The following is a 25,914-nucleotide window of genomic DNA, read 5'->3' on the forward strand; positions in this document are numbered from 1 at the left end:
CTGTACTTGTCTTGATAAATGTATGACATAGGTTATAATGACTTTTTGACATATTTCTACAAAGAGAATCAGGTCCAAATTATGATGGTAGAGATATTTCATACGAGTTTATTGACATTAGTTACAAACTGAAGTATGCAAGCATTCCCCAGATAATAGGTATTTTCAAAACGTCAAGCTAGCGGGATCAAAGAACTACCTTTATAACTTTGGAACCATTGAAGTACTACTTTCGGTATTTTGCAGGGGGTGAGTACTATTTCGGTACTATTTTTTGGCGTTTAAATCAAAGCGAAAGACCTTGTCGTTAACTCTCGCCAAATTTCGCTCACCGTCAAGCTAGCAAGTGCAATAAAACATGGCTATAAATCCAGAACCGTGATGGTACTAATTTTTTTACAACAGGTACTATTTTTTTCAATAAGAGTACTATTTTTTGGTATGGTCAAATTATTTTTTCGTGCCCATTTTTTTTTTGAGGCCGCTAGCTTGACGCACACTTTTTAAATGACAGCTTCTATAAGGCATTACAGACTTTATTATTATTAAGTCAGGCAGGAAGTTTTTTTTTTCACTGATAAGTGCCTGTATTTGACCATTCAGTAGTTGAGTTTTCCTTTCTCTGTTTTATGGTAATTTTTATTTGTTTTTGAAGGTGTTGACGCTGGAAGCGGAGACCACGTCCTGCGGCAGCCCTTTGTTAGTCAGGAAGTGCTTATGGAGATTGTTGTTGGAAATTCTTTTTTTTTATTTATTCTAATTTTTAACGAGGCTTTGAACACCCTGAGTGATCATGCCAGGCTCATAGGTGCTTTCGTGTAGCTATCCCTTAAGGAATGGATTGGTCAACCAGATAGTATAAACTAAAAGCCTTACATGATAATTCTTTTATGGAGTTTGATATAAATACGGTTTTAAAAAGCCTCAGCCTTTGGATTCTAATCTAATATTGGCATTATTTATTCTTCTGACATAAGCACACAACTATATCAATTGGGGTAGTCAGACATACATTCATTGCAAGATAAACTAAGTACAGTCATGAGCAATATAATGTACCCACTTTAGGACTCTGTCACACTAACTTATTTGACATTTAGTGAGACTTAGAGTTCAATTTGTCAAAAAAGTTAATGTGACATGGTACCAAAGTTAATACATATTAATGCTCGTGACCATACTCACCCAAAACTCACCATGCTGTTTGGGATATAGTTGTGATCTTATTATTATATGTATATAATATATGATGTTGTGTTATTTATTCTTGTTTCCAAATGAATCCGCTTAACCTAAAAGTACCACTCATATCCCAGTGGAAGACACGTTCACCAGGCTTCGGCCCTCCAGCCCCAGCAATAACCACCAGCGGCATAAAGTGCTCAGCCGCTCTCATAGGGTGGGCCTCCGTAGCACCTGGTTGCTCTCTCCACTTCAATAACTCAGCTTTGCGTTCGCTATCTTCCAAACCACACACTCTGGTCAGAAAGTTATCAAACTCTTCGTTAACGATTTTCCCTTTTCTAGCCATCATGAACTCTCTCATGTTATGATACGACATTCCTGAGCCGATAACAGCAATGCCCTCTTTACGGAAAGCATGCAATGCTTGGCCAATTTTATAATGTTCTGCGGCATCTTGACTACTTAACACAGACACTTGCACTATAGGTATGTTTGCTGAAGGGTTTATAAGCATCATAGGTACAAAAACTCCATGGTCCCAACCTCTTTTCGGGTCCAATTTAGAATCTACACCTTCTCTTTTTAAAACTTCTTGGATTCTCTTAGCCAATGCTGGGTCCCCAGGCGCATTGTAAGTGTACCTGTACGATTCAGGCGGAAAACCGTAGTAGTCAAATAGAAGGTCGTGATGGTCGCTGGATGATATCGTCACTTTACTCTCCTCCCAATGTGCGGTCACTAAAATGATAGCTTTGATATTTTTAAGATCCATATGTTTCTTAACGCCATCCCTCAGGAAATTCGTCAACTCTTTGTGATCCTTGTCTCCTAATAGCGGCAAGGGTCCCCCGCCATGGTTCACGAACAGCGCAGGAGCAATCACAGTCATTTTTCTAGCAAAACCACTGAATTGTTTGATTATATTCATAGAAAGTAAGGACATAAACACTATGAACGCAACTTGCAGGAGAATGGACAGAGTATTGAGGATAAGCATGTAAGCAGGTCAAAGGTTCCTCGATAATACATGAATAATTAGTTCTCGTGAATCACGCGATTGGTCGTTCCTCGAGAAATATTAATTATTTTATATATTCTGAGTTTCGATGTGCAAAAAGTAGCTAACAAACGTCAAAATCAGGCATAATTTCGCTTAATCGCTTATGGTGATTAATTTGCCAAACGATACATAAGAGAGAGACACAGTATTAGCAATTTGTCTAGTTTGTGAACATTTGTTGGCTTCCTGTTTGTATAAAATAAACACTTTATACTGGTTTCAGGAACGAAAATTATTATTATTATTATTTATTACCAGTCATTTAGTTATGTACTAAGTATATTGCTGTTTAAATGACAACACATTTTAACAACATGCATAATTATTTAACTTTTATTTCAAATATATTTATTTACTTAATTTTTGAACGAAACAATAGGTGTCATTGTGCGAAAGAGATACAAATATAAAAGAGATAGATATATTTAGAGCTGCACCATGCGTGTTAAATTTATTCGATTACGATTACTGAATCGATCAACTAAATTATCAAACCGATGACTTTATTGTTATAATTAGATTACAATTACGGCTTCTTTGGCTTAATTAAGTGACTTTTGAGAATAGGTTAGTGTCTTTTTCCAAGCAGTCTTTTTTTCCTAATCTTCTTAATTTTGCACTTATAGGAGTCTACGAGTTGAACGTTGAACGAATCGTAATAGTGCAGCTCTATTATCGACGAAAATGGCGTCCCTCTGAGTTGTCCTTTTCGCACAAGCTGTATCTTGAATTCTTTCAATTTAAAGTTACAAAAACAAAAACTGTATTTATGTAAACAGGATATGTATTTACTTGTTTCGAGTAATCTTTACTAGTATTAATTACACGAGAGACTGCTTAGATTTTTAAGAAAATGATATTAGTAGGGCGAGGCGGTCTATTTCTTTTTGAACTCGAAAATTTCGAGAATAACGCGTCGCAAAGCATTTGTGACACATTTTAGTGCAAGTTTATAGTGTAAAGTGTAAAAATGGACAAGAAAAACAAGAAGAAAATTGTGATTAAGCGGAAATGTGACGATTCGCACGAAGGGGACAAAAAGGCTAAAATAATGTTGAATCGTAAGGAAGAGGAGAAAGACAAGGTGGAAGTGAACCAGATAGTGGAGGTCCCGGTGGAGCAGGGGCAGCAGATCGTCCACACCGGTCAGCTGGTGGAGGGAAACTTCGAGCAACCCGTCTTTGTCAACATGAAAGGTATGTTTATACATATACTAGATGACCTGGTGAACTTATTTACCTTTTCCATATTTAATCACTGCTAAAACATTCCCTGGACTTGCATGAATATTTCAAGACTAAAATTAGCCAAATTGATTCAGTAGTTCTCGAGTTTTAGTGACACTAACAAAGAACAATTTATTATGGTTGTTCCACAGGTTTTCTAAGGACATGACCAATCCACTGCCATTCCCGAGTGTGGATATCATCCTCCACAGTATTCTGTTGTGTGGTCTCATACTTCTCGTCCTTTTAGTATTGTGTGGGGGGGTCCGCTCTGTCACTTTTTTTCGTTCTTTTTGGTTTTAAGAATCTGAGCATGTGGCCTGTTCAATTCAACTACTGGGTCGTATAAATTAAATATTAACAATATTAAAACTATAGAGTAAATTTAAAATTGCTTGTAAACTGTAATAGTATTTTGTAGGTTCACTGAAATAGTATTTTGTTTATCAAAGAAAACTTTTCTCAAAAGACATTTAAATAACATCTACCGTAGCTACAGTAAAAGCAGATGATAAAGCTCTGTTTCTTTCTGAATTGTTTGAATAAAATAAATTCCTTTATTTGGAAGAAAGTCATAATTACTGCATATTTAAAATTGCTTGTAAACATTAGGTTCACTGAAATGGTATTTTGTTTATCAAAGAAAACATTTTTTTAGTTTGTTTTCTGATCACATCGACACTGGCAGAATGGTCATACTCCTAAGTGACCCATTGCCATACTTAAAAAAAAAAATATTTAAAACACATATTTTCGAAAAAAATGTGAGCTTATAAAATACCCACAGTAAATGCAGATAATAAAGGTATGTTTGTTTGAATAAAATAAATTCCTTTTTATGTTTTAACAAAATATTTCTTAAAACATGTGAGCTTATAAAATACAGTACATGCAGATGATAGTCCTGTTTCTCTGTTAGAATAAAATAAATTCCTTCATTTGAAAGAAAGTCATAATAACAGGTTATGGTCAGTTGACCGATGGCATGTTTGGCCACAGAAATGAAAAAAGAAAATTTAAAGAAGAAAAAATTAACTAGAAGGCAATTTAACTTTAAATCGAAGTTCATTATGTAACTTGGCAACATACATACATAAACTCACGCCTATTTCCCACCGGGGTAAGCAGCGACTATGGAATTCCATTTGCTTCGATCCTGACACTTCTCTTGCTTCCTCCAAATTCATCAATCGTTTCATACACGCACGCGGGTACTTGACAATTGCTTGTTAGCAGAACCACTATGAAGTAAAGCTTTTGGTTATCTGGTTTTTTTTTTTAATGAGACTGAACACCCTGAGTGATCATGCCAGCCTCATAGGTGCTTTCGTGTAGCTATCCCTTAGGCAAGGGATTGGTCAACCAGATAATATAAACTAAAAGCCTTACTTGATAGTGGCTCTGCCAACCAGCAATTGACTTCTCCATTGCCTAGTCATCTGGTTGTACAAACTTGTGCCTAAGTAAAAATTTTTTTTACTCATTTTTAATCAGGCATTGAACACCCTAAATGTTCGTAAGAGAAAGAATTGTTCAGTCAAATGATATAAACTAAAAAAAATTATGAAAAAACATATTTTTTTACTAATTTTTAATGACGCTTTGAACACCCAGTAATTACGCCATTCTCATAAATGCTTTCAATTTGTGTTTTTTTTTTCTAATAATCTTTTATAATAAAAATCCCTGGGTGTTATGGTGTACTTCTGTCTCCTTGTATCGTGTGAGTTATGAGGTGGATTACCAACCTCATCAACCCTGGTGCAAGGGTTATTATATTATTGAGCCGTTAAAGGCCCCTGACATGACTCATGTAACGACTACGTACTTACATCAGTAAGTAGTAACCGGGACCAACGGCCTAGAGACCGAGCGTCATTGTCGTGCCAGCGCCCGCGCAACGCCCACACGACGTTAACGCCGCGGCGACGCGACGCCAGCTCTGGCCGGCTGCCGTACGGTGAGCGTGTGCGGCGCTGGCGTCGGGTAGCCGCGGCTCCTGTCGCGTACAATCAGTGTGAAAATGGATTCTGACGAAGAACGCTGGCGTTGGTCGAGAGGCGCTGGTATGGGGGGGTCTCTTAACGTGCCTTCAACGTGCGTGCGTGCTGTAACATTGATCTTTTCTAAAGCGATTTATTTATTTATAATAAATAAAAAAATATATTTATTTACATTTCACGATAGGCTGATCCCTTATCACCATAAGGTTCATCATATCCATCTTTGGACTTCGTATCAACAGTGGCTGCAAGTTGTCTTTGATTACTTGTGGCTCTGCCCACCCCATTAGGGATTACGGGCGTGAGTTTATGTATGTATGTACATTTCACGACTTTACAGTGCAGAAGCGCAAATGCGTCGTGAAACTTTAAATATAAACAATAATATAATTAAACATATGAAACTTAGGTGTAAACAATATAAAAACATATTTAATTCTCATACATCATTCATCTTCTCGCAGAACCTCAAACACTCGCGACACACATACGTGATGTGATGGTTTGATCATCACAAAACGCTGTAAACTATTATTCACCAAGAGTGACTCGAACCTCGATAAAAATAGATTAAATAAACCTTTACCGTTTTTTCAGGCGAACCAGTCCAACTAGGTCCGAACACGGTGATACTCTACGAACAGAGCGGTAACCCGTCAAACTTTGCGTTTGGCGGGATGTGGACAATGGACCAGTCGGGTCGGATTGTGATGGCCGAGGGCATCTACGACGTGAAGGGGGAGCCTGAAGAGGAAGGAGGGACCTTTGTTCAGAACACCACTGAAGTCAGCAATGTGAGTCTTCTTCTATCGTGTAGGTTGTGAGGAGAATTACCAACCTCATCAACCCTGGTGTCAGGGTTACTATTGAGCCGCCAATGGCCCCTGACATGACTCATATAACGACTACGTACTTACATCAGTAAGTAGTAACCGGGACCAACGGCTTAACGTGCCTTCCGAAGCACGGATCGTCTTAGTTTCGGACAATGTGAGTGAACATATACCACATCCTGGACACTTCAAACAAACAACCTCGTTTTACACAGACACTACACATTGACTTTTTTTTTACCTTTGATGGGTCTGCTCTTGGCCCTAGACTTGCCCGAAGGCATTGACGAGGCCTAAGATGGATCAAGTGTCTAGTCCATAACTTTGCGACGAAAAATTCCACTTGATATCAACTCAGAAACATGGTATGAATCATCCCTCAAAGTTTTCGTTACGATGTCACGAATTAAAAGATATCTCTTCCAGCCCTCCCCGCATTAAGGGTGGTGGGACCCTAGTCTTTTCTTTTGATGGGTCTGCTCTTGGCCCCAGACTTGCCCGAAGGCATTGACGAATTTGACGAGGCCTAAGATGGAGCGAGCTCGCCCAGAAGGTGCCTGTTCACTCTGGCCTTGAAAGCATCCTATATGCATTCGAAAATACAGAAGACGGCAAAGAATTCCACTCCCTCCCAAATCGTACACGCGCATCTGTATGTGTGACGTCTGACGCCATATGATTCAAGTCTAAACTACGTTTGAGGGGGGTGAGGTAAACCTAGCTCAGCCGCTGGTGGGGAGCGGAGAGTTGCCGTTCAATACGTAGTATTATTCCTTATGCTAAGTTTATAACTTTTCAATTTCAATGTTCTTATTTCAAGTTTCATCACTAATTTAAGAGCCACGCTCTTGTCGGCGTAGCATTCGCCATTTCTACTTTTTTAGGAAAAAATAAGGCAGTGGTGAGTGACGGATAATAGAATTGCGAAAGCGGTATATAAAGCGAAAGTTGATGGTAGGGCTGGCAGAGGAAGACCTAGAAGGCTTATATTGACCAAATTGGAGATGTCCTTAGAAGAGGTTTAGTACGATCTACTCCGAACCGGCGTGCGTGTATGAAGCGATTTATGAATGTGGAGGAAGCAAGAGAAGTGTGTCAGGATCGTAGCAAATGGAATTCTATACTCTCTGCTTACCCCGGTGGGAAGTAGGCGTGAGTTTGTATTTGTATGTAGGGCAGTGGTTTCCCCTCTTGCCTTCCGCCCTGCAGTGCTCTATCTGACAAGTCTAATAAGTGTGTCTGACAAGTGTGTTAAAAAAAAGAAATTTTTTTTAGCAACAAGTGGAGGAGCAGACAACGACGTACCAGCAGTACGAGCTCAGCAATAGCCAGGTGGACGGCCAGCAGGAGTACGAGGTCGCCATCATCGAGAACCCTGCCGGCGAGGCTGATCGGTGAGTCCTGACTTGTCCGACTATTCGTGGCAAATCTACAATGGGTCACGGCCAAATAAAGTTTTGAGTCCTGGGAAGTTAAAAAGGCCATGTTATGTGTTATAATAGGGTAGTGTCCAACTAGTCAAATCAGTTACTTTTTACTAAACGTCAAAACGCGAAATTACTATGGAATTTGTATGAAAAAGCAACCTGTGACATCGTAGAAAAACGTGACAAACGTGTCGCAGTTATTATTACAGTTTTCTTGATTAAAATTCATATATAGAAAAAAAGATAGGCTTTTTTGTCATCTTTAGATCTGTTTTTATTTAGTGATCAGAATTTTACTTTCTATTTTTTTTTCTTGATCTAGGAAACTACTCACGTGATATTACGTCACGTGATATTGATGTTTGATACTCACGTGGTCTTCACAATTTGTGTCCGGTTAATGGCAATATTAAATGGCACTTAAACAAATTCAAATTCAATATAATCTTTATTCAGAAGGTAACATAGTTCCATTTTGAATCGTCATCAAAAAAATATATCTGACGAGGAGTGAGGGTGTTTGTGGGTGTGGGTGGTTCTACCTACCTGTACCTATCTCAAAATTCACATTAAAAAATATCTTTATTTTATAGGTAACATAGTTACACTTTCAATCCGTCTTATCCGCCTAAAACTACTGCACCTCTTCGGGAATATTGGCGTGATGTTACGTTATCTTCCACAGACCAACTGAGGGCCAAATCGTGACGACAGAAGAACAGCTGGTGGCTACGGGCACCGGCGCCGTGCGCTGGCTCAACCAGAAATATGACTTCGTCGTCAGGAAGCTGCAGCTGAACTATGGCAAGTTACCTTGTGGATTTCCGTTATCACGTGTGAAGACGACTCCAACCCTCCTCGAGTCCGTCCTTTTTTTTTTTAACGTTGGGAAATGCGTTACGCATACCACGCCGCCCGGGGGGGCAACGTGGTTATGTGGGACTCCCCGGGTGTCGCCACCCGGTATACCCACTAAAACCCAACGGTGTTCCTCCTTGCCGCCGTGTGGCGGGGATACGGGACGGCAATTGCACACAACCGCGTCACCTCCTCGAGTCCGTCCTCAGTTGAGGTGACCTCAAACTCAGCTCAAAATCAGTATTTCTATACAGCACCTCAACCTTATCTCGAGTTTACTCCAGTTAGGCGTGACGTCATTATTTTCGTATTATGTTGGCAGTATGATATGTTCAACTCCAGTGAGTAAGGTCCTCAAGTCGAGGACGTAAATATCAAGTTACAATATCAAAATGCTCAGCTGAAACCGAGTCGAGTGGAGGAAGAGTTGAGTGGAGGAAGGGTGGAGTGGAGGAAGAGTTGAGTGGAGAAATAGTCGACTGGAGAAAGAGTTGAATGGAGGAAGAGTCGAGTGGAGGAATAGTCGATTGGAGAAAGAGTTGAATGAAGGAAGAGTCGAGTGGAGGAAGAGTTGAGTGGAGGAAGGGTCGAGTGGAGGAAGAGTTGAGTGGAGAAATAGTCGACTGGAGAAAGAGTTGAATGGAGGAATAGTCGAGTGGAGGAATAGTCGACTGGAGAAAGAGTTGAATGGAGGAAGAGTTGAGTGGAGGAAGAGTTGAGTGGAGGAAGGGTCGAGTGGAGGAAGGGTCGAGTGGAAGAAGAGTTGAATGGAGGAATAGTCGACTGGAGAAAGAGTTGAATGGAGGAAGAGTCGAGTGGAGGAAGAGTCGAGTTAACATCTAGAATACGGGTGTAAGAGATAGGTGTTTGATTGATACGTTTGTTTACATATTCAGACGCGGGTGTGAAGCTGCTACACTCTGCTTCCGGGTGCATCCAGTGCGTGTACCTGACGACGCCGAGCATGCAGCTGGCATTCAACGCTGTGCCACAGTTCCTATGCATCGAGACTGGTAAGTGAAATGAAAAGTAAATAAATAATACACACTTTATTGGAAAAAAAAAAATAGAGATCGGCACATTGTTAATACCCGGTGTTTAAATGTGTGTGGATTGATTAGTTCACCACTCGTAGACTGTATTAAAGAAACGCTGATTGTTTTGCCACTTCGCGTGTAATTCAGTTTTAGTAGGTAATTACAAAGGTTACAAACAAGTCCGACAATAATAGAAGGTCGATGAATACAAAATTAATTTAAAAATAGTAAAGAATTAATATTTTTTATAACCTTTTTTTTTAAAAGGTATTTTTATGTTGCAATTGTCAAAACCCGGAATAAAAATAAACTTGCTTTACAAGTCAGCCGATTACATATCACTAAATCTTTTAAGGGGCAATGTACCTATACGTTTTTACAATAAGAATCCCATTGACATTTAGAATTTGTCTAGAACAGGCGGCTTTACTCCTCATGCAGCAACCTTTGGATACAGGAAAATTATAGCCTTGCGAGTACGGATTTTTTTTTTATCTTATCCAGTGTAAATACACATTATATAAAATAGACAATAACAATCTATTTAGTCAAATAAGCCCCCGCGGGTAGATCCGGGCGCAAAGGTCCCCATCACGCTTGCCGCGTTACCACGTTGTATGGCGATGGACAACCTTTGCGCCAGGAAACAACCCGCACGAGCATCCGACCCCCTGTCACTTATCCTTCGCCCCACCTCCCTAACGAAGGCCTCCGACCAGTGTAAATAATTTATTATATTGTGTACAGGTATAGAGTTCAACAGTCAGATACCCGTGGTGGGCGGCGGTATGAGTCCCAGTGTGAAACAGAACGTGACGCTATTCCTGGCTGAAGATGGAAACGGCAAGTCGGTCATCGTGAGTGCTGGTAAGCATCTTTTTTTTGACCTGACTTATTGTAGATTTGTCGCAGATGGCATTAACTACTTGGAGACAAATGGGGAGCGCTGAAGGCTCTCGGTACAACGTTTAAGACAACAGGCCTGAGGGTGCCCAGATGGGCGCGAACCTCGGCTCAGGGCGTCGTCTGAGAGGAAAAATATTTGAAAGAATTAATCAACCCTAGTGGGTCGATAGCGATAAGCGTTGATTGAGGGAAATCGTCGACCACGCTCGTTCGTTCAGGTCGTTATCGGGGTCCTGAAGTGTTTGGTGTCGCGAGCTGATTGGCTGCCGCTGGTAAGCATATCAATGCGTGGCTGAACACCTGCACGCAGGAGGATCTGATGAGCGCTGCAGATAGCGCCATACTTGTTGCCACGTTTTGGGCCGATACGATTTTGTTTGCCATCGACACGATAATACTGATACGACACGACCTGCACCTTCTCTTTTATTTGTTTCTACCCCTTCCTCTCATCCCTTAAATTTGTCATTTTGTCATAAATTAAAAAAAAAATGACATGCGGTCGGGTGGCAGCGGAGAGTTGCCATTCTATACGTATTATTCCTTATTCTGTGGTGAAATTAAAACAAATTTGGTGTAATATTCTTACAGGCATATCAACGTTAATAGGAGAAGATCTGTCTTGGTTGTTGGAGACGTTTAAGTCGTGCAACCCTGCTTGGAGACAGGTGCGGTGCGTCGTCGCAGACCCCACCAAGTGTCAACAGGTAGGCTATTAACACTGCCTGACCCAGCAGGGTCCACGTAATACCAGCGTCGTGGTTCACGCCGCGACTTGTGCAAATTCAAAAATATTTATTTTTCAAAATTGGCTTACAAAGTTAGCGCTTTTTGAACGTCAAACAAAATTACATATTATGTAACTAGCTGTAAAACTACTACCACATCGGAATCTGTAACGCTGAGGGAAAGACGTGGCCAGAAAACCTCCCAGCACAGTGCTGTGCTGTGCTGAGTGAGGCCCTTTTATCTCAGGACGTCCACCACCTTATAATCACTGTAATGAACATCTTCTATGCTTTTTGTACCTAATTGTTTTGTGAAAATTTTTAAGTGATGTTATTGTCTTTTCTTTGTGTGTGGCGTCCTTTTATAATAAAGGATTTCTATTCTATTCTAGTTAATATATATCAGCATGTCTATCTAGTTATAATTTTGCGCTAAGTGGAGACTACGCCTCCGTGGTCTAGTGGCATTAAAGATGACACTGACACTAGAGTTGATGAGGCTGGTATTCCACATTACAACCCACACGATAATAAGAAGAAAGATATAACATACACAGTCTATATACGTCATACTGCTTGGTACAGGCTCTCAAACAGAGGGAGGCAAAGATTTTAATGTATAATTATTATTCACAAAGAGAAAAAATATTGAGTATTGAGTATACACAGTGTTAGTGACTTATTCTTATATATCTTATTCTATTCTTATATCACGTGGGATTTGGGTGCATAGAACCCAAATTTAAAATAGAAAAGTAAAAAATGACAAATTATGAAAAATCTTCAATGTAGCGAATATTCGCGTAGCTCTTTGGACGTATCAACTTTGGCTGTAAGTTGTCTTTGAATACTTGTGGCTCTGCTTACCCGTGTGTGGCGTGATTTTATGTATGTATGTAACGTGGTAATGTGCATTGGGACGACAATTAATGACAATTGGGTCCTGGCAATGAGTACAGTTTTAAATTATAGGGGTTGCGACGAAAATCTAGCCTTGTATTTATTGCCTTAGATTTGATCAAAGCCTTCGATATTGTGACTATGTACATTATTTACATTAATGCATATGTAGGATCACTTTTGGTCAGGAACAGCCTTGGTTTGATCGGAAGTAATTTCATGCGGTGTATATAGGTTTAGAAATTGACGAAATCATGAGCTGTCCTGTTGAAATGGGACGGGTGTACCACAGGGCGGCATATTTGGCACAATATTGTTGTTTATTTATACAATTCAATGGACGACTAGATTTGCTTAAATTTGTTTTTTTTATATTATAATCAGTTCCATAATCTTGCGACGAAAATTCCACTTGTTATTAACTCAGAATTCATGAATTGAGACGTCCCCCTCAGTATTTATAGTAGAGATGGTGATAGTTAGCAATGGCATGCCCGCAGTCGGTCCGCGCGGCGTTCCCGGCGGCGCACGTGTCGTGCTCGGTGTGGCAGGCGGCGCGCGCGTGCGGGCGCGCATGCGCGGAGGCGGCGCGGCGCGACGCGCCCCCCGCGCCCGCCGCGCCCGGCGCGCCCGCCGCGCCGCTGCTGGCCGACGACGTGGCCGCGCGCTGCAAGACCTACGCGCTGGCTGCGCTGCGAGGCGAGCACACGCCCGCGCAGCTGCAGGTACGCTCCTGGCTGACCCAACTAGTTGACCAGTTAGTTCCGTCCGTAGAACACAGATGGCGTTTATCCTACAACTTGGGGGCTTGGGTATATGTATAAACCAGCAGTTTAAAGTATTGGTGGGAACTTGTAATAGTATCGTCTCATGCATATCAAGTTCATTTAATGTATCCGTATTGTATCAAGATTTATATTAGTAGACATTTTGCAGAAAGTCGGCATTCAGCTATTAGACCGTCTGTAAGTTCTTTAAATAAAAAAAAAGTTAAAATAATGATAACCTTGTGACTTGCAATTTTATTCCTTACATGTCACCAGAATTTCTGTCCTATGAACATTATTACTATAGACAAAAATAAGATTATGGATGGATGTTGTGTGTCCTCTGTAGGTTTTGAAGCGCGGCATAATAGGCACTCGCGCTGGGTCGCTGCGGCTGTGGGAGGCGCTGACGCGGCCTGGAGGCGCCGTCACCAAGCTGGACACCTGGATCGAGGCGGACAACTACACCAACATACTGCACAAGGTAGGTTCTTTTTTCGACATGGAATATTATTATACAGGATGTTAGTGACTTCTCCTGACTACTGACTTCTGACTACTGACTTCTGACTTCTGACTACTGACTACTGACTTCTGACTACTGACTTCTGACTACTGACTACTGACTACTGACTACTGACTTCTGACTACTGACTTCTGACTACTGACTTCTGACTACTGACATCTGACTTCTGACTTCTGACTTCTGACTTCTGACTACTGACTTATGACTACTGACTTCTGACTACTGACTACTGACTTCTGACTACTGACTTCTGACTACTGACTTCTGACTTCCGACTTCCGACTTCTGACTTCTGACTTCTGACTTCCGACTTCCGACTTCCGACTTCTGACTTCCGACTTCTGACTTTCTGATTGACGCTGTGATAACGGGATAACACTAAAATAATGATTATTATGTTCATGGTTTCCAACAGGGCCTGGAGCGGCTGGTGACGAAATTCCACTCCATGATGCGCAGCCAGATGCAGCCGGACGAGTTCGTGTCCTTGTTCTTCGACGTGGCCAACCAGCTCGAGGACGAGCGGAGGGTGTTCGCCATCAGCCGGCTGAGGGTCAGTACACACAGGCTGTTATTGACACCGTAACGAAAACTTTGAGGGATACCGACGGCTTCCATCTCCGCCTCTGCAACCGTTGAGGTCTTTACCCGTTCTTCTATTCCCGGAGTCCTACCTAGTACGGCTTTGAAATAGAGTATTCTGGGCGCCATCACACTCGCGTCAGACAGAGTACTGCGGAAGCCAAGAGGGAACCCACTGTCCTATTTTTCTTTAAAAATTAGCATGGAGAATGCTACACCGACAAGAGCGTGGCTTGTTAGCCCTGGACATGTTGTCACCGTCAAGTTTGTTTCCAGGATACGGAGACACTGAAGCAGTCCCCGACGGACACCATCACGCAGTACGCGTACAACCTGATGAGCCACCAGACCAAACTCGCGCAGAAGTGCCTCGACGACCGGGCTGGCCGGTAAGATATTATTGATTCTCACTGTAAAGTCGCAGGATCGAATCTCAGCATAGGCCTAAACCAATGATTTCGATATCATGTTTGGATCATAAATGATTATCACGCGATCAGCCCAAGATATGCATTTTCGGAGGTATGTGACCTAACCTGTATTCGGCTGGTTTTCCCTTCGCGGGTTGGAAGGTCAGACAGGCGGTCGCTTCTGTAAAAAACGGACCTCTTAAATCTTCAGGTTAGGTAAGCGGACCCTGTGAAAAACGGGATAACGCTAACTTTCAATCAGCTGCAGCTGAAAAGCAGCTGGCTCTTGCTGAGTTGCAGCCATTTTGGAATTATTTATAATTAAATTGTTAATTACTAGCGACCCGCCCCGGCTTCGCTGAGCATCACATTAAAAACCTCAAAAATAACAGTATTTCTCCACTATTTAATGGATGTTATTATACATATAAACCTTCCTTTGGAATCACTATCTATTAAAAAAGTTCGCATCAAAATCAGTTGCGTAGTTTTAAAGATTTAAGCGTACATTGGGATATAGGGACAGAAAAAGCGACTTTGTTTCATACTATGTAGTGATTACCACTAAATAACGACTTTTGACGAATAAACATTTTTGTCTTTCTATCTTTCTTTCTTTCTTTCAATCATAACTGTTTTTGTGTCAGGCGCCACAGTAGCGCGGCCATCTGCAAGTACGGCACCTCGACCCAGGAGTGTTCGTGCCTGTTCAGCAAGGTGTTCCGGCTGCCCTGCCGGCACATACTGATGCTCACCACTGAGCTCAAGGTAACCTGTGATGACGTAGACCTGCAACACAGCACTCACCCACACATAGCACACACATTTACAAATTACAACCCACATCCAACAAAAGAAAGATAGAAATTATTTATTAATACGAGGACGCCACACACAATAAAAATACAAAAACTTACACAAATTGACACACGCACGCACGCACGCACGCACGCACGCACGCACGCACGCACGCACGCACGCACGCACGCACGCACGCACGCACGCACGCACGCACGCACGCACGCTCGCTCGCTCGCTCGCTCGCTCGCACGCACGCACGCACGCTCGCTCGCTCGCACGCACGCACGCACGCACGCACGCACGCTCGCTCGCTCGCACGCACGCACGCACGTACACACACACACAAATACTGTTTGTATGAACATGGATGGCTTAAACATAGGTGGCGAGAAGTGTTATACTATACACCTCAGACCTTTGGGTGTCCTTTGGGTGTGGTGTTATGTTATTAACAAACAAGTTGTTGTTCAGGTGAAGACCCACATCCCGTTCGAGCCGAGGTGGACCGTGCAGCACTGCCTGTTTGGCTGCGAGAACAACACTGCCACCACCACCGCCAATAACTCTGGTAACGTACTCCTGATTTTTTACTTTTTTTATATATCTCTCTCTAAGAGAGGAGCTCGGTGGCGCAGCGGTTAACGCGCTTGGTCTGCGATTGTTGAAGTAAAGCAACTTTCGCAAAGGCCGGTTATAGGATGGGTAACCACAAAAAAAAAGTTTTCATCTCGAGCTCCTCCGTGCTTCGGAAGGCACGTTAAGCCGTTGGTCCCGGCTGCATTAGCAGACGTTAATAACCATCAATCCGCACTGGGCCCGCGTGGTGGTTTAAGGCCCGATCTCCCTATCCACCCATAAGGAAGGCCCGTGCCCCAGCAGTGGGGACGTTAATGGGCTGATGATGATATCTCTCTCTCTTAGTCGGTCCCTCATATCTGAGGATCGTGGTCAGCATCAGGGTTGCACCTGGAGCGTATGATCTGCCTCCACCGGTTCCTGTCCAGCGCTTCCCTTACCATTGTGTAGAACTTGGATGACGACGAGTCTTTCACTTGATCAGTCCATCTAGTTGGAGAACGACCACGCGATCTTTTGCCTTCAGTGTTGCCAACCACAATCAGTTTCTCTAAACTGTCGTCACCTCTGCGCACGACTTTTTATATAGCGGGACCATAGAGAATGAGATATTTATTGGATCTTGGATCCATAGAGAATTAATTAGGCCACGCTTGACCCAACCTATCGCCCAGGGGGTGGTCGTGAGGTTCATGATCCCATGATGTATTGTGTCTCTATGGGGATAGGTTGTCCCCCCCCTCAAAATAAAAGCTGGATACTCTTCCGACGGAGTGTTAGACGGAGGGTTCGAATCCAGCACTAGTCTAAACCAGGGATTGTCCAATTTGTTTTCGGGATCATCTTTGGATCATAAATGATTATCATGTGCTTATCGGTGAAGAAAACCCTCGTGAGGAAACCCACATTCCCGAGAAATGCATTTTCGGATGTATGTGACCATGGTTCTGAGTAGATATCAAGTGGAATTTTCCATCGCAAATTTATGGAACTGAAAGTATTAAAAAAAAACACTCAAAAGTTTCATGACTTTTCCGACAGGAAACTCCACTTGATATCAACTCAGAATCATGGTCTGAATCATCCCCCTCAGTATTTGTTACGATGTCACTAACAGCCCGTATTGTGTTTGCTTCGTTACAGGAGGCAGTACGTTCATGGAGCAGGTGGTGGTGGAGGACAACCAACACCGACAGACTATACAGCAACCTCAGCAGATACACCAGGTACAGTCATCAATATGATGTACCAACTTTAGAACCCTGTCGCACTATCATATTTGACATTTAACGAGACTTACGGTTTTCATTTGTCAAAAAAGTTAATGTGACATGGTTTCAAAGTGTATACATATTGGTACTCGTGACCGTAAGTCCCGAGGCGGACCCAACTAGTTGACGAGCTAGTTCCGCACATAACCAACAGATGGCGCGCACGTCTTCCAGTACAGTCCTAAAACGCGGTAACGAAGTTTTCACAGCGCGACGTATATATACAACTTCAACGTAACACCGTTCGATCGACGCTCCCTAGCACGTCCCAGACGCTTTATACGAACAACCTTGTTTTACACAAACACTACACTACACATTCTTCTTCTATCGTGTGGATTGTGAGGTGGATGACTAACCTCATCTACCCTGGTGTCAGGGCGTCTGTGTGTGTCACGTCCGACGCCATACGATTCAAGACTGAGGGGGGGGGGGGGGGTAAACCTGGGAGGGGGGGGGAAACCTGGGAGGGGGGTAAACCTGGGGGGGGGGGGTGAGGTAAACCTGGGAGGAGGGGGGGGTAAACCTGGGAGGGGGGGTAAACCTGGGGGGGGGGGGTGAGGTAAACCTGGGGGGGGGGGGGGTTTGAGGTAAACCTAGGTCAGTCGCTGGTGCGGGGCGGAAAGTTGCCGTTCTATATAGTGTTATTCCTTATTGTATATATGTCCCAAGTGACAGGCAGTCGCTTCTGTAAAAAACCGCACCTGTCAAATGTTCAGGTTAGGTAAGCGTTACCCTGTGGGAAACGGGATAATGCTAGGGAGATGATGATGATGATGATGTATGTCGCAGGTGAGCGGCGTGCGGCAGCAGCAGTACGTGCTGGCGACCCCCGGGCAGCCGGCCACGCCGGTGTCGCAGGTGATCTTCTGCGGCGGCGGCGTGGGCGCCGTGGGCGGCGTGGGCGGCGCGCCCGTCATCACGTCCGTGCTGCCGCCCGGCGGCGCCGTGCTCACGCCGCACCACGCCATGCACCAGTAGCGGGCCGCGGGTGCCACCACCACAACGGAATGGGGGGGGGGGGGGGATTGACAGGCGCAGGCGCATATGTGATGCCGGATACCCTCGGAGGAGTAGGCAGACATGTATGGAATACACTAGTATTAAGGGGAGAATAGGACATGAGGGGGGATAGTCCGTCGTCCATAACAATTACCCATCATCCCAAAAAATAGAAATCAGTCCCTCTGTCTCATTTAACGACATGCCCAGGAAGGAAAGCAGCTGAATGTTTTCTACATGTAACTTAAATATTACACGGGATTTGAAGAAAGCTGGCGTGGGTGTTATACTATACACGTCTGTCTACCCCTTTGGGGATGCAGGCGTGATGCTACGCTATGATTCCGGTGGAGTAGAAAGGTGATGTCTGTCTACCTTTATCTTTCCAATCGAGTCTACATTCATATGTACATTGACGATATGTAGCGATATTCATGTATTCACTGTATCGTTCGAAAGGTTATCAATGAGGATAAAAACTAGAAGCTCAAATGTAGGTGGCAGCACTGTTGAGTGTTCCTAAATGTTGACAGTTCTCCATACTGGTCCTAATTCTTGTAAACACTATCTAATGTTACTTTAAGTTATACCTGTCATTTTCTTATCCGCCGAAAAGGAAAGGGACGGGTGATCGACAAGCATAAAATTTATTGGAACACATTACATAAAATTTTAGCATTGGACCATAACCCGACGGAATTAAGTTGACAGCACACGTCAAACGGTTTGCATACCAGCGAGATACCTTTTTGATTCGCCCGGGTTATTCATTCATTTACTCATTCTTCCTAAAATTAAGAGCTGTCAATCATCCGTCCCTTTCTTTTTCGGCGGATAAGAAAATGACGGGTATAATTTAAAGTAAAAGGGTGGAGGTGTCTGCAGGAATCGGGGCCATTGTCCAGTTAAAATTCGTGATAAATTGCTATACAATGTGGACCAACGTGGAGTGTATCCCGTCTGAAGGATGAGTTACGAAAAAGAAAGCCATCAGTTGGAAAAAGGCAGTTTTGATCGAAAATGAGCTTTTCAGGGTGTTAGTAGCATCGTAACGAAAACTTTGAGGGGTGATTGAGGCCATGATTCTGAGTTGATATCAAGTGTAATTTTCCATCGCAAAAGTATAGAATTGAAAATAATAGTAAAAAACTAAAAAAAAAATATGAATTTTGCGACGAAAAATTCCACTTGATATTAACTCAGAATCATGGTCTGAATCATCCCCCTGAGTATTCGTTACGATGTCACTAACACCCTGTAACACCTTGTAACACTATGATTTTGCAGTTAATCGCTTCGCAAAGGGTTATAGTGTAAAAATATAACCAAAAACAATATGTTTGTTTACTCAAACAGTATGGGGAACTGTCAAAATTTAAGAACACTCAACAGTTAATTAAGGCCACATCGAAGCAATTCTTCTATAGAAGCAATATTGTAATTTGAAATTTGCGCATATAAAAGTAAGTGCGCAAAGCAAACAAATGTCAAAATAGTAATTTGGTATTATATTATAATGTATGTACACCATTAACACATGTTTATGGAACACGATGTTCGTGCGTCACCCAACAGGGTCCACATAATATCAGCGTCGTGGTTCACGCCGCGACTTGTGCTGAGTGAGGCCCTTTTATCTCAGGACGTCCACCACCACCTTATGATCATTTCGACAAACATCCGTCTTGCTTTTTTGTAATTGTTTTAGTGGAAATTTGATATGATGTTGTTGGCTTTTTTGTGTGTGTGGCGCCCTTTTATAATAAACTATTGCTTTTTTAGGTGAATTGCTTCGATGTGGGCTTTTTAACCCTCCTGATGGGAGTAATAGGCAGTTTTTATTCTCATTGGTTCTTTACACCCGTACTCTAAGATATTAACTCCAACTTTCCGTGACTCCGTTGTCAGTTGAGGTGCCCGGAAGACCTCGAACTTAGCTCAAAATCTGTATTCTTAGGGTGGTATTAATAAACTTAACTCAGCTTTGAGACCGCCCCCAAGATCATGTCAATGTGACAGTTCTCATATAAAAACATGGACTTGAGCATGATCTTGAGGGCAGTCTCAGCTGAGATTAGTTTATTAATACCACCCTTAGACGTCGCCGCAACCGTAACTAATTTACTCCAGTGAGCCATGACATCATTATTTTCGTATTATTATGTTGGCAGTATGATATGTTCGAGGACACCCACATCCCCGAGAAATGCATTTTCGGAGGTATGTGACCTAACCTGTATTGGGCTGGTTTTCCCTTCGCGGGTTGGAAGGTCAGACAGGCAGTCGCTTCTGTAAAAAACCGGACCTGTCAAATCGTCAGGTTAGGTAAGCGGACCCTGTGGAAAACGGGACAATGTTAAGGGTATGATATGATATGAGGAGCTCGGTGGCGCAGCGGTAAACGCGCTCGGTCTGCGATTGTTGAAGTTAAGCAACTTTCGCAAAGGCCGGTCATAGGATGGGTGGCCCACAAAAAAAAAGTTTTCATCTCGAGCTCCTCCGTGCTTCGGAAGGCACGTTAAGCCGTTGGTCCCGGCTGCATTAGCAGTCGTTAATAACCACCAATCCGCACTGGGCCCGCGTGGTGGTTTAAGGCCCGATCTCCCTACCCATCCATAGGGAAGGCCCGTGCCCCAGCAGTGGGGACGTTAATGGGCTGATGATGATTAGTATGACATGCTCGACTCCAGTGAGTAAAGTCCTCAAGTCGAGGTCGTAAATGTCAACTTAGAATACCAAAATGCTCAGCTGAGGACGAGTGGAGGAAGTTTCGAGTGAACGTTCACGAGTACTAATATGTATACAATTTAAAACCATGTCACATTAACCGTTTTGACAAATTAAACCATAAATCTCGTTAAATATCAAATATGATAGTGCGACAGGGTTCTAAAGTGGGTACATGATATTGCTCATGACTGAACATCTTAGAATGCGGGAATCAAAGTATCAGGTCAAGACGTATGAAGACATAGTATTTATGTGCATCGGATTGTAACTAATTATAACAGACTAGTTTCCAACCACTCAAATCAGTTACTTTTTCACAAACGTCAATACACGAAATTACTATGGAATTTGTGTGAAAAAGCACACTGTGACGTCATAGAAAGACGTGACACAATGTCGCACTTATTATAACATTTTTCTTTATTAAAATTCATAAATAAGTTGAATAGAAAAAGGAAAACGTTTTCTGTCACCTTTAGATCTGTCTTTATTTAGTAAACATAATTTCATAATTTATCTTTGACCTAAGAAACTGGCAAGTTAGCAAAGATTTTTCGGTTGTCGAAATAAAAGCGACCGGTGAACGGAACACGGTATTTGACTGGGTCAAAGATAAATTATAAAATGCTAATCTAGAAATAAGGCACCCAACAGGGTCCACATAATACCAGCGTCGTGGTTCACGCCGCGACTTGTGCTGAGTGAGGCCCTTTTATCTCAGGGCGTCCACTTCCACCTTATGATCACTCTAATTAACATCCTCTACCTAATTGTTTTGTGAAAATTTTCAAGTGATGTTATTGTCTTTTCTTTCTGTGTGGCGTCCTTTTATAATTAACGATTTCTATTCTATTCTAAATAGAAGCCAATGTAAGATAATCAAAAATCAATCTCATTTTACTTTTCGATTTTTATTTATGAATTAACGTCACAGGACAGTATTTCCGTACAAATTCCAAAGAAAGCTTTCGTTTTGACGTTTCGTAAAAAGTATCCCATTTGACTAGGTTGTCAAGTCAACCCGCGAAAAGAAAACCAGCCCGATACAAGTTAGGTTACACACCTCCGAAAATGCATTTCTCGGGAATGTGGGTTTCCTCACGATGTTTTCCTTCACCGTTGACCACGTGATAATCATTTATGACGCAAACATGTATTCGAAATTCTACAATCGTTGCTTTAGGCCTGTGCTGGATTCGAACCTGCGACTTCAAAGTGAGAGGCAAGCGTTCTACCAACTGGGCTACCACGGCTGGCTTATACAAACCGATGCATATAAATGTGAAGTTAGGCTAATAGTTTAAGTATGTAAATATATTTTTATAAGGAAGTAAATTAATTGTTTTTTATTTGGCATAATAATGTTTTATAAAATGCCTGGTTCATCAATATTTAAGGTTTAGATGAGGAATAAATGAGGTAAATATTGAAAGCTGTTCTTTTTATTATGGTACTAGCTTTTCCCCGCGACTTCGTCCCGTAGCGTGTTATAAGGCATATCAAATTTCAAGCATCTAACTTATGCAGTTTAGATTTTTTCATACAAATGTTTTTCCCGCTAACTCCCGTTCCCGTGGGAATTTTGCAATATCCTGTTGCAACTAAGCTTTAAGTTTACTAAGGTACCTGCATGCCAAATTTCAAGCGTCTAACTTAAGCGGTTTAGATTTTTAATTTAAAAGGATTTTCCCACTAATTCCCGCTCCCTTGGGAATTTCGAGAATTCCTTTCTTAGTGCACCTCTACGGTACCTAATCTACGTACCTTACAAATTTCAAGTGCCTATGTTAGCCGTTTAGGCTGTGCGTTGATATGTCAGTCAGGCAGTTTCTCCTTTTATATATTTAGATACCCTGGATTTTATATAAAAATGTCGTAACACCAATGATAATAAAAACTAGAAGCTCAAACTAGGTGGCAGCACTGTTGAGCGTTCCTAAATGTTGACAGTTCTCCATACTGTCCAGCTAGTTCGTGATAACTTGCTCTATAAAATGGCCCCGATTCCTGCAGACATCTCTTAATTTTACTTTAAGTTATACCTGTCATTTTCTTATCCGCCGAAAAGGAAAGGGACGGATGATTGACAGCTCTTAATTTTAGGAAGAATGAGTAAATAAATGAATAACCCGGGCGAATTTTTAGACGGTTGTTTTAGATTTGTGCTTAAAATTGACGTGTGTTCCATAAATTTTATGCTTGTCGATTACCCGTCCCTTTCCTTTTCGGCGGATAAGAAAATGACAGATATAACCTAAAATAAAATTAGATGGTATTTACAGGAATTAGCACCAATGTGGAGCAACGTGGAGTGTATCCCGTCTGAAGGATGAGTTACGAAAAAGAAAAGCAGTCAGTTGAATAAAGGCAGTTTTGATTGAAAATAAGTTTTTCAAAGTTTTCCTCTTTCCGATCTTTAGGGAATAATAAACACTACGATTTTGCAGTCTTCTTCTTCTATTGTGTCTATCTGGTGTCATGGTTACTATTGAGCCGCCAAAGGCCCCTGACATGGCTTATGTAACGACTACTTACATCAGTAAGTAGTAACCGGGACCAACGGCTTAACGTGTCATCGTACTTTCGGACAATCAGGTGATCAGCCTGTAATGTCCTAACCAAACTAGTGTAGTAACCAAATTTTTGTGATATGTCCACACCGGGATTCGAATCCGGGACCTCCGGATCGTGAGCCCAACGCTCAACCACGGAGGTCGATTTTGCAGTTAAACGCTGCGAAAAGAGTGATAGTGTAAAAATATAACCTAAACAATATGTTTGTTTACTAAAATAGTACGGGGAACTGTCAAAATTTAAGAACACTCAACAGTAGCGACACCTGATGGGAGAAATAGGCAGTTTGTATCCTCATTCAGTTGAGAGGTACATCCATCGCAAGATGAACTGAGTACCCACACCTCACCGAGCTTTCTGTTAGACCGTATCGCCATTCGCCATCTATAGTCCAGCCATGTGAGGTGGAATACCAACCTCATCAACCCTAGTGTCAGGGTTATGATTGAGCCGCCAAAGGCCCCTGACATGACTCATGTACCGATTACTCACTTACATCAGTAAATAGTAACCGGGACCAACGGCTTAACGTGCCTTCCGAAGCACGGATCATCTTAGTGTGTTAGTGAAGACAGCACAAAACTTGTGTATAATTCAATGTTGAATTAAATAAAATAAAGTTTACAAAACGCACTTTATTTTTCTCACAAAAATACAAATTCTAACATCTAAAGAAAATACTAATAGCAATCAAGGGTTAAGTCACAATTGTCAGCGCCAGGGATGTGCTGTTCGGAATGTTTCCAAAATGGGAATGTCCCCGTTGTAAAAAAAAATACAGGGTGTTAGTGACATCGTAACGAATACTGAGGGGGATGGTTCAGACCATGATTCTGAGTTGATATCAAGTGGAATTTTCAGTCTGAATATTCCTGAAAATTTTTGTGTTTTTTTTAATTGTTTTCAATTCCATACTTTTGCGACGGAAAATTCCACTTGATATCATCTCAGAATCATGGCCTCAATCACCCCTCAAAGTTTTCGTTACGATGTCACTAACACCCTGTATAGTAAGGACACTAGCTGCTTTTGTTTTTCAAATTGTTATTCTGGTCTTATCTGCCTAAAGGTTAGGTATTAAAGCTCTTAACATAACTTTTACGCCTTTTCTGACGGGAATTTTCCCGAAATGGGAACATTCTCGGGAACGCCACATCACTGGTAAGTACAGTCATGAGCAATATCATGTACCCACTTTAGAACCCTGTCGCGCTATCATATTTGACATTTAATGAGACTTACGGTTTAACTTGTCAAAAAAGTTAGTGTGACATGGTTTCAAAAGTGTATACATATTAGTACTCGTGACCGTACCTACGTCATCGCACTTTCCTATACTTCTATACTTTTCTGTTACTCTAGAACTACCGTTAAGAATCGACGAGGCGATAGCTTCCTCTCGCTCTAGCTAATTACGGTTCTGAGTGTCAGAAAAGGATAGAAATATAGCAAAATGCTATGAGGTGCTGCTTGTGGTTCAATCCCATTAAAAAGTCAAAAAAGTTAAAGACTAGTGCTTGACAACCATTTTAAATTAATGTTTAACTTATATTTTATTGGTTTACTAGTATATAGTGACGTAACGAATACTGAGGGGGATGATTCAGACCATGATTCAGAGTTAATATCAAGTTGAATTTTCCACAGCCACAGCCGCCGTGGTCTAGTGGTTAGAGCGTTTGGCTCGCGATCTGGAGGTCCGGGTTCGATTCCCGATGGGGATATTGTCGAAATCACTTTGTGAGACTGTCCTTTGTAAGGACTTTTCAAGCTTGAATCACCTGGTTGTCTGAAAAAGTAAGATGATTCCGTGCTTCGGACGGCACGTTGGTCCCGGCTATTAACCGTAAAAACACCTCCACAAACCCGCAGTGGAGCAGCGTGGTGGAGTATGCTCCATACCCCCTCCGGTTGATCAAGGGGAGGCCTGTGCCCAGCAGTGGGACATATATGGGCTGTGTATGTTTTTTATGAATGTTATGTAATTTTCCGTCGAGAAATTTATGTTTTTCTTAAATTTTTTTTTAATAAAAATATGTTTATTAGGTACTCTCACATCATCAACACGATAATTGGTAATTAACAAAAGAAGATTATGATAGTGGTTGGTGAGAGAGACTGGGGTCTGTGAGAAGCGTTTATAATTTTCAATTATATGTGATCACAAGTCCACTTCATTAATTCAGATAATAGGCTGAATCATTCCTCTCAGTAATCGTTACGATGTCATTTACACCCCGTATAAGTATCGTAAAACGGGGTAAATTGGTCCAATCTTCACTTTTTTTTTACTGAATTGGTTGGTTTAAATTTTATTTATTGTTCTGAGGTTTAAATGCACAGTGTAGCCAGTAGCAAAAAGTGTAGGTACGTTCAAAAATACAAAAAGTATTCACTTATCAAAAATAGTATGACATTTAACAGAGCTGTTTAGAAAAGATTTTTATTCCTTTTTACCCCGTTTTACGGTGCATATAATCGTACATTTTCCCGATCTGTATGTGTCATTGAC

At 41.9% G+C, this 25,914-nt stretch overlaps 2 protein-coding genes and 1 long non-coding RNA gene across 4 annotated transcripts in view; 2 read left to right on the plus strand and 1 right to left on the minus strand.

The window, feature by feature from the left end:
- Positions 1-2,348, minus strand: part of LOC126378958 (uncharacterized) — a 170,779-nt gene extending 168,431 nt beyond the window's left edge. The window contains exon 1 of one of the 2 annotated variants that reach the window (XR_007568207.1): positions 1,160-2,348. Coding sequence is in view for 1 of the 2 variants with exons in the window: in XM_050027509.1 (XP_049883466.1) it covers positions 1,262-2,182 (921 nt within the window). In the remaining variant the exon portion in view is untranslated. Of the gene's footprint in view, positions 1-496 lie in introns of those variants that run through there. The other variant, XM_050027509.1, reaches the window with a different exon arrangement.
- LOC126379042 (uncharacterized) overlaps positions 1-22,260 on the plus strand; it is a 106,811-nt gene extending 84,551 nt beyond the window's left edge. The window contains exon 2 of the long non-coding RNA XR_007568219.1: positions 18,974-22,260. This is a non-coding gene — a long non-coding RNA (uncharacterized LOC126379042). The remainder of the gene's footprint in view (positions 1-18,973) is intronic.
- Positions 2,934-22,163, plus strand: LOC126378849 (uncharacterized). The gene is made up of 15 exons (XM_050027312.1): positions 2,934-3,441; positions 6,072-6,268; positions 7,583-7,701; positions 8,420-8,538; positions 9,489-9,605; positions 10,377-10,496; positions 11,127-11,242; positions 12,664-12,888; positions 13,280-13,414; positions 13,872-14,009; positions 14,315-14,427; positions 15,096-15,216; positions 15,721-15,817; positions 16,969-17,051; positions 17,889-22,163. Exons 1-15 carry the CDS (start codon positions 3,216-3,218, stop codon positions 18,075-18,077), a joined length of 2,115 nt encoding a protein of 704 aa, XP_049883269.1. The 5' UTR covers positions 2,934-3,215; the 3' UTR covers positions 18,078-22,163.
- Positions 22,261-25,914: the final 3,654 nt, after the last annotated feature.

Source organism: Pectinophora gossypiella, chromosome 27 (genome assembly GCF_024362695.1).
Source record: "Pectinophora gossypiella chromosome 27, ilPecGoss1.1, whole genome shotgun sequence".
In the NCBI taxonomy this organism is placed as follows: domain Eukaryota; kingdom Metazoa; phylum Arthropoda; class Insecta; order Lepidoptera; family Gelechiidae; genus Pectinophora; species Pectinophora gossypiella.

Coding starts and splice junctions, on each gene's coding strand:
- LOC126378849 (XM_050027312.1), top strand. CDS start 3,216: ATGGACAAGAAAAACAAGAAGAAAATTGTGATTAAGCGGAAATGTGAC. Junction 8,539..9,488: donor GAAGCTGCAGCTGAACTATG/GCAAGTTACCTT, acceptor TTACATATTCAG/ACGCGGGTGTGAAGCTGCTA. Junction 14,010..14,314: donor TCGCCATCAGCCGGCTGAGG/GTCAGTACACAC, acceptor GTTTGTTTCCAG/GATACGGAGACACTGAAGCA.